At 53.0% G+C, this 11,668-nt stretch overlaps 1 protein-coding gene across 2 annotated transcripts in view; it reads left to right on the forward strand.

Moving 5' to 3' along the window:
* The first annotated feature begins 7,819 nt into the window (after window positions 1-7,819).
* RGS16 (regulator of G protein signaling 16) overlaps window positions 7,820-11,668 on the forward strand; it is a 4,743-nt gene continuing 894 nt past the window's right edge. The window contains exons 1-4 of one of the 2 annotated variants that reach the window (XM_039881299.1): window positions 7,820-7,978; window positions 8,870-8,980; window positions 9,762-9,826; window positions 10,111-10,277. In XM_039881299.1, coding sequence (XP_039737233.1) covers window positions 7,935-7,978; window positions 8,870-8,980; window positions 9,762-9,826; window positions 10,111-10,277 — 387 coding nt within the window. In that variant the 5' untranslated portion in view covers window positions 7,820-7,934. The remainder of the gene's footprint in view (window positions 7,979-8,869; window positions 8,981-9,761; window positions 9,827-10,110; window positions 10,278-11,668) is intronic. The other variant, XM_039881300.1, reaches the window with a different exon arrangement.

An 11,668-nucleotide genomic window follows, 5' to 3' on the forward strand; every position in this document is an offset into this window, starting at 1 on the left:
TGCAGAGTAAGTAGTTAACTGCACACTGCTCCTCTGCCTTCTGTCTCTGCCTTGATTAACTTCTCTATGCCTCAGTTTCCCCACCTGTAAAACAACAACAGTAAGAGTACCTTCTCCGGAGGTTAGCTTGAGGATTAAATGGGATGAGAACAGTAATAACCGGACATGGAGAACACAGAGACGCTCACTAAATGTAACATTGCAATTACAGCAGCCAGGGCTCGGGAAGCCTGGGGAATTGGAACCTGCAGGTCCCTCTGTGACCGCACTTGGAGCTGCAGAGCCAGACAGCTGGTGGAGAAGGAGTGGCTCACTGGGGCTCGGTCACACAGCTCACCGCGTGTCTCCCTGTGTGGGGCCCATTAAGGAGAGTGTGTTTCTTTCTCTGCAAAACATCATGCATCCCCCGCTGCGCTCCTCCCTCTGTCCACCTGGGCCTGTTTCTAGGACAGCTGCTGTGTCAGGGGCTGATGGCCCGCGAAAGGCCCACCTGTTCCCATCGCTGCCCCCTGCCCTCCTCCCTCCCACCCAGCTCCGCCAGCCCCAGCCTCCAGCTGCTCACACATCAAACCACGTTTCTCCCTCTGCTCAGGTGTCGCGGGCACACTCACAGAGGCACGTTTCCTCACAACTCGTCGAGGGGCGCACGCAGCTGGTGTCGGGGCTTTGTAGAGCCTCCTCTATTTTCCTCTGTGCTTGTGTCAGCCCTCCCCACTCCCACACCCCGCTCGCTCTGTTCAAATGGGAGTTCACAGATGGTGACTCAAGGGAGGGGGCGACAGCCACCCTGAGGGCGGGTCCCCAACTCCCAAGCGATGGCAACAGCCCCTCCTGTAGCTCCCACCGACATCTCCGCATGTGCAGGTGATGCCCACTCGCTGGGGCTTGCTGCTCGTGCTGTCTGTGGGTCTCAGCCATGGCCGGTGGAGGCACCGAGCCATCCCTAACTGAGGCGGCGTGGAGAAAGGGCCTGAAGTACAGCCTGGGCCCAGCGAGAGACCTGCTCTGAGGCAAGAGGATGGGGCACTGGGTTTGCACCTGCTAGGCAGAACCGGTTCCAGTCCTGGTGCCTCCAGGTACCGGGTGTGTCACTGTGGGTAGATTGGTTACCACAATGCTGTCGGGTTCCCCGTCTGCAGAGCTGGTGTCTGGAGGGCAGCCCAGTGTGGGACCATGGCAGGACCCGCAAATGGCAGTTTCCCTTCTGCTGAGGCTGGGTCTAGAGCAGGGCCATGTGTCAGCCAGCCACAGTGGCCGCAATCTGTTGTTACCACCACACACAGACTCGGGTCTGGCCCTCAGCTTCTTCTTAGCACGGGTGTCTGTGGAGTCCCTGGGAGAGGGGGAGGGGCTTTCCTCAGTGAGACCTTCAGAGGGAGGGACGAGGTGGCACAGGGTCTGTGCGTTTGATGCCCTGTTTCCAACTCGAGCTGGGCTCTGCAACCACTGACATCTGCCAACAGCTGCTGAGAAACAGCTCGAGTTTCAGACCGCCCCCCACCCCGACTTTGTGGCCTCCATTAGGTTCCCCCGTTGTCCCTTCCCGGAGAAAGGGTGCACATCTGGTACGCAGTAGCTGCTGAGTTTCTGGTTCCGGACTCAGAAGGTGCTAACTCCGCAGCCTGATAAATGACAGGAAATTGGAATTATAAACATCACCTTTCGGTCATTTGCAAATCCCAGGCCTCGCCTGTTTTCCTCTCATCTTTCATTCGAACTGGTTTTTCAGGGCCTTTCTCAACGATTCGATGAGAAAAATCCAGATTTTGATAAACTTTGTTAGAAATCTTAGCGAGTGGAAATGAGACACTCCCAGCGAAATGACATTTATGACAAAGCAAAGAAAGGGATGGGGAGGGAGGGCGAGAAGGAGGAAGACATTTAGGAACCCGGGCTCTTAGGTAATTCCCCTATTTTGGAGTTAGGGGCTCATTTACTGCCATCAATTTAATTGGTATTTTAGGGACTGAATCAATACCGTGGCAGGAGTGTTTGCGGGTGACAGCTGAGGCATCCCAGGGCAAGGGTGGGGAGAGGACCAGGACAGGCATGCTGCAGGGACCCCGGGCACTGGCAGTCAGAGAGTCTGAGACAGGCGGACAGTCCGGTGGGGGTGAGGGGTAAGGCAAGCCCACGTGTGTGCAACGGAACACAAAAACCAAGCATAGGGCCTGTGGAGGGCCACAGCCGGCCTGCCACAGCCAGCCAAGAGCATAAACACCAGAGGCTCCCAGACCCCCAGGAGGATGTCAGGGAGCAAAGTCCCCAGGGCCCAGCACATCCCAAGGGCTTTGGGAGCTGAAGCCTGCCTTCCTGGGAATCTGCCCCTGGGCTCTCCCCAGGGAAGACCAGGCGGGAACAGGTCCTCCACGAGTGACTGGCGGGGGATGGGAAAGCACAGTGCCACAGGGTGGCAGGGCAAACTCAGGGGCGGCTGACCTCTGAGTTTTCCTGTCAAGAGAAATAAAAGCCCAGATATTAACCGAGGGAATTTTGAAGACGAGGGGACTCTCGGCAACCACGCTTGGGAACTGTATCCACAAGGGACCGAAGAGGCAGAAAAGTCCAGAGCCTGTAATGACATACAGCTAAGGGCCAAGACAGAAAGTGGAAAATGTGAATGGCGAGAGAGGAATGGGGTGAGGAAAGAAGAAGGTTCGGGAGAGGAGACGGGAAGGAGAAGGATGAGCTGCCGCATCCCATGAATATTTCCCAGCCTATGCTTCATTTTGCTCACTATGCTTCTCATAGTGAGTGAGCAAACTCTGAGTTCTAAAAAATGCTGACGGGATGTATGCTTAGAAACACAGGCTCTGGAGTTGGACCATCTGAGATCAAAATTCAACTCGACCACCTACTAGCTGTGTGACTGTAGGCGAGTTACTTAACCAATTTTAGTCAAATGTAAAATGAGAATGAGAAAGGGCCCACCTTATGGGGTAATTGTGAGAATGTAAAGATAATTTCAGAGAAAGCCCACGGAACAGAGTCTGGCACATAGTAAGTGTTCATTAAATGTTAGTTCTTATGATTTGTGTTGAAACAGAAGCCATCCAGCCAGCCAACATTTATAGACTATACACTGAACTGGGCATGGTGCGAGGGGCTGAAGATAAAGAGATGACCAAGGCAGTGGCCCCTGCCCTCCAGGAGCTCAGGGAGGGAGTAGACTGGGATCAGGGGTGAGAAAGCACTTGACCTAGGCCTCAAAAATAAATATAAAAGGCAAGAAGAATCAACACCAGTCCTACGGTTCTAGGACTCAGATAGTGACACCTTTGCTAGGGGGTATCGTGGAGGTTTCTAGAGTGATGGAAGTATTCTGTAGGTTGTTGGGTATTGGTTACATGGGTGTATCCATTTCTCAAAACTTGAGATCTATGCATTTTATTACATGTAAATTATATCTCAATATCTATAAATAAAATGAGTCTATTGAAAAATATCTTTTAAAATGAGTTGGGAGGGGAGGGGCCTTCAGAGGTTTGTAGGCACAGGCACCGTGGCGCCTGTGGTAAACTGCTAACTGCTGAGTTTGGCTGCATTTTAGGGTATGAGATGGAAGATGTAACATCAGGTGGTTAGAGCCTTATATGACCTACGGAGTTGCCCAGACATGATCCAGACACGGGCACCACTGAAGAGTTTCAGCCTCCTCCCGGTGGCCGAGACTGTCCTGCCTTGGAGGCTGGGGGTCCATCACTCTGGTAGAGTAGAGAGAAGCAGGTCTCCCATACTCCCATCCCTCAAAACTCAGCCCAGGGGTGGGGGCGGGAGAGAGGGAGGGAGGGAGGGAGAGAGTGAGAGGAGGAAGAACCAGACAGGAATAGTGTCTTTATCAAAGCCAGCTGCACGCAGTGCCCTAAAGGCTAACCAGGGAAAACGTCATTTCCTACACCCAGGCTGAATGAACTCAGCCAACTTCCCCTGCCCAGGAGGGGAGGGCACTCAGAGTTTGGTCACAACCCGACAGGAAAGCGGCCCCCAGGGACTGTCCACTTCGTGTCTGCAGGCGGTGATCGCTCCCTCCTCTTTCTGCCCTCTCAGGATACGTGCTGCCCTTGCCGTTTTGATGTTTCTAAATCTTGAAGTGGCATCCAGTTGTGTACCCCGCAAGCCTAAGTACCTCTGCCTGTGTGTCGGGAATTCCTAAATCTTGCCACGCCTTTGCTGGACCCCCAGATTAAAGCAGGCTCTTCGTAGCTGTTTCTCCCACTTGAAGCATGCTCTCTCCTGTGGGTCCAGCAGAGCCCGGCTGTCTTCCACGGCATTCAAACCCTCTCCATCCTTTTTCAACACCTCCGACCCTGCTGATCTCTCCTTTTCCCCGGACATCTGCTGCAGTGCCAGGTGATGGATGGTCCCCCGCCCCGTGACTTCTGTTTCCTCAGCTGGATTATAAAGGTCAATAAAGGCAAAGAAGAGCTTCAAAGACTAGCGTTTCCCTACCAAGTTGGGAACATAGTAAATTCTTAATAAATATTTATCGGTAGGTTGATGATTGAATTGAGAGGATCCAGACCACTGTGGAGATCGTCTGTGTCAAATCAGAAATTGAGGAAGCGTTTTCATTTTTTTTCTCACCACTTTCAGCAAAGGTGCCATCTAGACTTCTGCCTTTGTGGAAAGGCTGATGCTTAGGGTCACAGGGGCTGAAGGAGATGGACTGCAGTGTGGCAGGGTCATTGTGGGATGTTCAATTCTGATCCCAGATGACCCGGCCACAGAGCGGTGTCCCCACACCCTCCATGAAGGAGAACACAGCTGCCACTGTGCCGGGAATGCCAGCCGGTGTGAAAGGAGGTCAGGCTCTCTCAAAGCCAGTGCAAAGTCACAGGTGAGCTCGAGTTGCTGGATTTACAGCCACTGTTGAGTCATTAATGAAATTGCAGTTACGAACTGACCTACCTGCTGGGAAGAGAATTTGGGATATATTATGAACTTCAAAAAGTTTCTGCCAGGAAACTGAAGAGGTAACCATGGCAACCGGGAAAGAGGCTGAACTCAGAGAGGACTGTTCTTCCCGAACAGGGAGCTTCTGCTCACAGATTGGATCTGCGGGGCTGCACCTCGAGCATCCTTCCCTTTATCTCTTTTGCTTTCTCTGTCGGGTGGGAGAAAGCGCTCGCTCAGGAATCTGGAGATCCAGGGCCCGGGTCTCAGCTGCTTTCAGTTCCGGAGCACGTAACCCAGGGCACCTCAGGTCTGCCGTTCTGTTGTCTGCAGAAAAGAAATGAGAGGAAACCTCCTCTGGCCTAGTCACAGGGAAGCAGAAAGAGCATGAGGGCTTGTAGGGGTGGGGTGGGGTGGGGTGGGGTGGTAAAAGGTCCCTGCATAATCGCTGTTACTGTTGTCACGGTGGCTGGACTGATTCCTCTTGATGCTACTGAGGGCCAGACTGGGGTTCCATCCATCCATAAACTGGTTTCTGTCGCTGTCCCAGACAGCACCTACACCCCCACCTGGCAGCTGCCTAATAAAAGCGTGCATTGGGGATTGAGCGGCACCAGGTGAAACAACAACTGTCACCTCAGCTGACAAAGACCTCCTGCTTGCTGATGGGCTGGGGACGAAGGGCTGTGCTGAGAAACAGATGTTCAGGAAGACCACTCCCCTTGCCTGGCGGCACACCATGGCCTCTGCCAACCCTTGCCTGTCTCCCTGCCCCACACCAGTCCAGCCCTGGACTTGTAAGAAAGGAAGAACAAAAGCCTAGGTTGGTGAGACGGGGACGAGGGTGGGATGTTGGAGGCGGTGCTCCCATGTGCGAGCTGCTCCGGTACCTGCCCCCCCGAGCTCTACTAACCGACCCCCTGACCACCCGGGGGGTTAACAAAGGGTTCAGTGCCAGCTCTTCAGAGCGCATCACGTTTTGACTAACGGGGTCCTCTCCTGGCTCAGCGAGGGAATCTGCTTCGACCAGAGAAGCCACACGGTGTTCTGTTTTGGCCTCTGTTTCTCTAGCAGCAGCTCAATGATTATCTCACAGGCCTTTCTCGCCTCTGCCTGCTCTGTGGTTTTTCCTTGTCCTTCCCTGACCCACTCTCTGGGTCTATACTCACTGAGCTCTCAGGCGGGGTACTCTTCCCCTCGTGTTTCTCTCTTTTCTGACCCTTTACTTCCAGGCCTTGCTGTGGAATACAACAGAACCTCTTAGGTGCCCCCGTATGAAGTAAAAACCTAAATTCCAAGAGACACACAACACTGACTACCTTTCCTATTGTCTAGCAATCCCTGTGTTAAGTAAAACTGAGAGCTAACACTTATCGAGTGCCGATTATGTGCCGAGCACTGTTCTTAGAGCCTCACCTGTCATTGCAGGTGCTGTGGTATGCCACACAGACCCCCTCTTGGAGACCAAGGCCCTCACCCCCCTCCCCTACCCAGCCTGTTGTCTGCTGGAGGCTCATAGTGCAGTCTCGCTCCAGGAGTTACCTGGGACAGGAGTGGCTTTGCCTAAGATAAGGCCATCGGGGCAACTGCACCCAATGAAAGGTCAATGTGGGGGACAGAGGTCTGCCCCTTGCTTCAACAGGACATAGCTCCAAGGGCTGTCCGACTTATGACATTCACATCCTCCTTCTGCCCAACCCGGCTTCCCTCCCTCCCCCTCAGTTCCAAGAACTCTCCCTAGTACGTCTCTGCCTTAGAGAAATTGAGTTTCCTGGGAAACTAAAGCTAAGAATTAGCTTCTTTAGACCTCACAACGACTTTATGAAATAAATGTATCATGTCATCATCTTAGAGACCAGGAAAACGAGGCATGGAAGGGTTAAGAAGCTCGCCCCGGGGCCAGTAAACGGTAGAGCCATGATTTGAAACCAGGACTCCACACTGGTAACCTCACCAGGAGCCTCTCACTAGCAATTCCAGAGGGAACTGAGGGGCAATGGGGAGAGAAGCAGGAAGGGCATTTATCAGCTTTCTCTCAGAGATGAGGACACTGAACTAACTAGCAGCTGCTTATACCCAGGATCATTCGTGGGTTACAGAGATGGCGGGATTCTAATTATTTTAGGGAGTGAGATAAGGGAGGAGACAGTTGAAAAAGCATGGTAAATTCATATTTAAATTCTGGTGCAACACTTACCAACGTGTAACTTAGAAGAGGTTATTTAACCTAAATCTTAGTAAAAGTACCTGATAAATGATAGATGCTCAATTAAATCCCCAGCTCCCTGGGGATAGTGTCCGCTATTTCCAACTCCGTGATCTCCGGCAAGGCTCTAACTTTTCTGACTCCGATTCTTCACCTATGAAAATGGAGGTGATGAGATGATGACAAAGGGTTTATTTAGGCCCACGGCCATCGGGCAGGCGCACAGGAAATGGTAGTTAGCAGTATAATCACGATGCTGTCTTGCTCGGGTAGCACCCCGTGCTCCTGTCATCCGAGGCCGAACAGGCTCTGGATCCGGGTGCGATCGACGCCGTTTGTGCCTCCCAGACCCGCCACCCCCGGCGCAAATCCTCCGGTAACCTCGACGTCGGTTTTCTGCTTTTACTAGAAGCCGGCGGGATTTTCTTTTTTTCCTCCTAAACCGGGTGCGCGCGTCTCCTCTCCATGTGACTTCGCCGCCGCGTCTCCCGCGTCCGCCTGGAGGAGGAGGACAGCCTCGTGGGCCCCGCGGTGCGGGCGCCGCACGCGGGTGGGGGTTGCAGCCGCGGCCCCGCGCTCAGCCCTCGCGGGGTCCCGGGCCCCGCCTCCGCCTCGGCCGCGCCGAGCCCCGCTCTCCGATTGGTCGGCGGCGCGCAGCCCGCCCCGCCCCCTCGGAGGGAATAAAAGCCCCGGGGCCGCCGGCGCCGCTGTGCAGCTGGAGAAAGCCGGCCTGAGTGAGGGTGTCAGTCGCCGCCGGTCCTCTGCCTCCTCACGCTCGCCGCGCCCGCTGGAGACCGCCACCATCCCCACGACGTGTTGCCTTGCACCCGCAGTCATGTGCCGGACCCTGGCCGCCTTCCCCACCACCTGCCTGGAGAGGTAAGAGGAGCTTGTCTCGCTGCCCCGAGGAAGAAGTTCAAGTCCCATGAACCCTTAGAACGTGAAACGGCAGGCTTGGGACCTGGGTGGGTGGCACAGTGGGGATGCTGATGACTTGAGTGGAGAGGCAGGGGGACAGCTGGTGCCGCATGCCCAGATGCTTCCCTTAGCGTCTTAGAGGTGCCGGGCCATGAGAAGGGAGAAGGAAAAGCAAAGGGATCACTGCTTACTGTCATCCCCTATCCTCTGACAAATGGCAGTCCTTCTCAGGTGACCTGCCGAAGACTTTGCTGCAGAAAGACCCCTTGGCGTCACCAGGCAGAACTGTCTTTCTCAGTTTCTTAAAACTTGGTTTTCATTCCACAGCCCAGATCTAAGGGAATGGCCTCCTCTAGCCCTGGGAAAGCGGGAGGTGTTTTTCAAGCCCACAGGTGAGGGATGTACCCACTTCCCAGGGGGCTACGCAGTTGCCTCCAGTTCTTACTGGAGCTGGTGGCCGGGAAGGAAAACATATAAAGATGAGCAATCAGTTTCCGCGCAGTTCCACGAATATTCGTGGCAAGCCTAGAGGGTGCGGAACTGCCTTCTGCTAATCAACAAGCACAAAGAGCAGTGTGGCTTACATGGAAACAAGCCCATGTCTGAAGTTCTGTAAACTCAGAAAGTGTAAGACCTACAAGGCCCAGCTCAAACGTTGCTTTCATTGTTTCTGGGTTCCTGGCACTAAGGAACTTCCTAGAAGCAAAGGTTAGGCCTCGGGAACAAGCAAGAATTCCCAGGAGCCCTTGGAATTCGGATGGCATCAGCCTGACCTCTTCTGACACCCCATAAACCTCTTTGCCCTCGCTAAGCACGTGGAGAATCCTTACATGCTCATGCTTTGTCTTCCAGAGCCAAAGAGTTCAAGACACGACTGGGGATCTTTCTTCATAAATCAGACCTGGGCTCTGATACGGGGAGTGTTGGCAAGTTCGAGTGGAGCAGCAAACACAACAAAGAGGGGTGAGTCTTGCTGACAGCCTAGGGCTTCTAGGGGAGGCGGAGCCCGATTAGGGAAGGAGCCTTGAGAAGGAAAGTACAGGGAGAAACTAGGACATGGTAGCTGGGGTGGAGCTCGCTGACCCCTTCCTGGAGATTTTAATGGGGTTTCTTGCTGGTCTCTATGGCTGCTTGGCTCATGGGTGACAGGGTGGTTAGCTCCAGGGTTCCAAGTCCATCAACAGACATGTATACTTAGGACCTGAATGTCTAGTTACCAGACTCTCTCACCTGGAGTTGTCATCGCAATGCAATCAGGGCTAGGACAGGGTCCCAGACCACTCGAGGTTTTTAATCAATGACTCTACTTCCATTGGTAAGCACCTTGTCTAGAAGCTCTTTCACATTGAACGTCAACCATGCCAGGTGCTGCTCTAGGTTATGGGTGGACGTAATCCTTATTCACAAAGCCTTCATGTCCCTGGGGAAGTGTACAAAACAATGCTCTGAGAGCCAGAGGAATAGAAACAATTTTGGACAGTGAAGAAACAGTCTCAGAGATATTTTCTGAGGACCTAAAGGCCCCTGGCTTTGGTTTTTGGTTACTGAATTGTCCTCTAGAAAACATCACTGTTTCCCTTAACCCCAACGAAGGGTTTGAGGAGTCAACTCTCATAATTACCAAGCACATCTTTGTGCGAATTATGCAACCCCCAATCGGAGTTCTGGCTGGGATTTGCGCTATGAACTAGTTTGTTGATTTTTTTAAAAATTAAAATCTTGGCCTTTTTTTTTTTTTATATAGCAGAAACTTCTCAGAAGATGTGCTGGGATGGAGAGAGTCGTTCGACTTGCTACTGGGCAGTAAAAGTGAGTAGGACCCTGTTGTGTGTGTCTGTGGATGGCACGTGTGCACTCATGTGCTTGGGGGCCAGCCTGAGGGATGCTGAAGCGTGGGCAACGTAACAGTAATAGTAATAATAATAATGATCCCCTAGTGTGCCAGCCTCTATTCAGAATACAAAGGCAGGTCCTTGTTCGAGAAAATAGCATCCTAAAAATAGAGCCATTAACTACAATTGCTGTCTTTTCTTCTTTTATTCCCTTTTGTCCCTCTGTCTGACCTGTCTCTCCTTGTCTCCCTCCCACCCCAGATGGAGTGGCTGCCTTCCACGCTTTCCTGAAGACGGAGTTCAGCGAGGAGAACCTGGAGTTCTGGCTGGCCTGCGAGGAGTTCAAGAAGATCCGCTCGGCCGCCAAGCTGGCCTCCCGGGCTCACAGGATCTTTGAAGAGTTCATCCGCAGCGAAGCCCCAAAAGAGGTGAGAGCCTAGATCTGTCCCCTGAATCCTCCAGGCCCCACCTGGTCCTTCTCCACTGAGAGCTGGGGCTGTGGGAGGTTGGCAGGCGAAGGGCTGAGTTTAGAAGAAGAGTTGCCTAATTTGGAACGGGAGTGAGCGGGCTTCTGTGGCTGGAGCCGAGGAAAATCAGGCTTCATGCCACCCCGGGGTGCCGTTACCCTTAGACTCACCAAAGGGGTCAGAGGGGTTGGCAAGTGTTTTGGCATCTGTTCATACCCACTCTTATAGACTAAGCCTTTTTTAGAAGCTCAAAACATTTACACAGCTCGGTGCAAAGGTCATCGTAGGGACCTTGTGTAACCTGCCTCAGTTCCCTGGTTGACCTGCCCTAGTCCCGCAGGTCTGTGGTCAGTGAACTTTTCAACCTTCCCTCAGGCGGCCACTGCCTGGCACCTGCATTCAATAAAGAACATGGGGCCACCTAGTGGAGAGATGGTAGTAGTACCTGGCTTTTGTATCTTATTTTCTATTTTATTTTCTGAGCACTTTTATTTATTTCACATTATTCCGTAAGGATTATTGAGCACCAAGTCCATGCCAGGCACGGTTATAGTCATCAGGAATAGAGCAGTGAACAAAACAAAGCCTCTTCCCTAATGGGAGAAGATGACAGAAAACAATTAAGCAAATAAACATATACCAGGGGATAACCTATCCTCTAATAAACATAAAACAGGATACGGGAGTCCCAGAGTACAGAGGAAAGGAGGGGAGGTCTTTCCGTTTTATAAAAGGGACGTGAGAGGTGGGTTGACCCATACGGTGACATATATGAACAGAGACATGAGTTATGGGAGGAAAGAATGTTCTCACACAGGAAAAGGAACATGCAAAGGCCAGAGAGCACCTGTCACAGACCAGCAAGCAGGCCTGTGTGAGGTCGGGGGAGCGAGGGGGAGAGGAAGAGATGAGGTCAGGCAGGTGGCAGACGGCCAGGGGTGGGCCCAGCATGCACTTCGGCTTTTCCTCTGAGTGATATGGGAGGACAGGAGAGCTGCTGCCAAACTGATCTGGGGTGTGAAAGGTCCGCTCTGGCTGCTGGGTGGAGGACAGACCACAGGGGTGAGGGGAGATGGCAGAGCCCCGTGAGCAGGCTCCGGCACTAATCTGGGTGACTGGGACAGGGTTATTACGGGGGATGGGGTGAGAGGGATTGGATTTGTAGGCAGACTTAATATATCCTTGAGAATTTCGAGAGATCGGAGGGCACACACTGGATCTGATGTGGGGACAGGCCCAGAGGTGAAAAACTCTGGATGGACTCAGGAGACCCCAAGTTCCTGGTTAAGAATCCAGGACCCCTTCCACTGGCCCACCTGCCGGTCGTTCCTCCCTCTGTCTGCTGCACCCCT

This window comes from Pteropus medius, unplaced genomic scaffold (assembly GCF_902729225.1).
Source record: "Pteropus medius unplaced genomic scaffold, Ma_sr-lr_union100, whole genome shotgun sequence".
Classification (NCBI taxonomy): Eukaryota; Metazoa; Chordata; class Mammalia; order Chiroptera; family Pteropodidae; genus Pteropus; species Pteropus medius.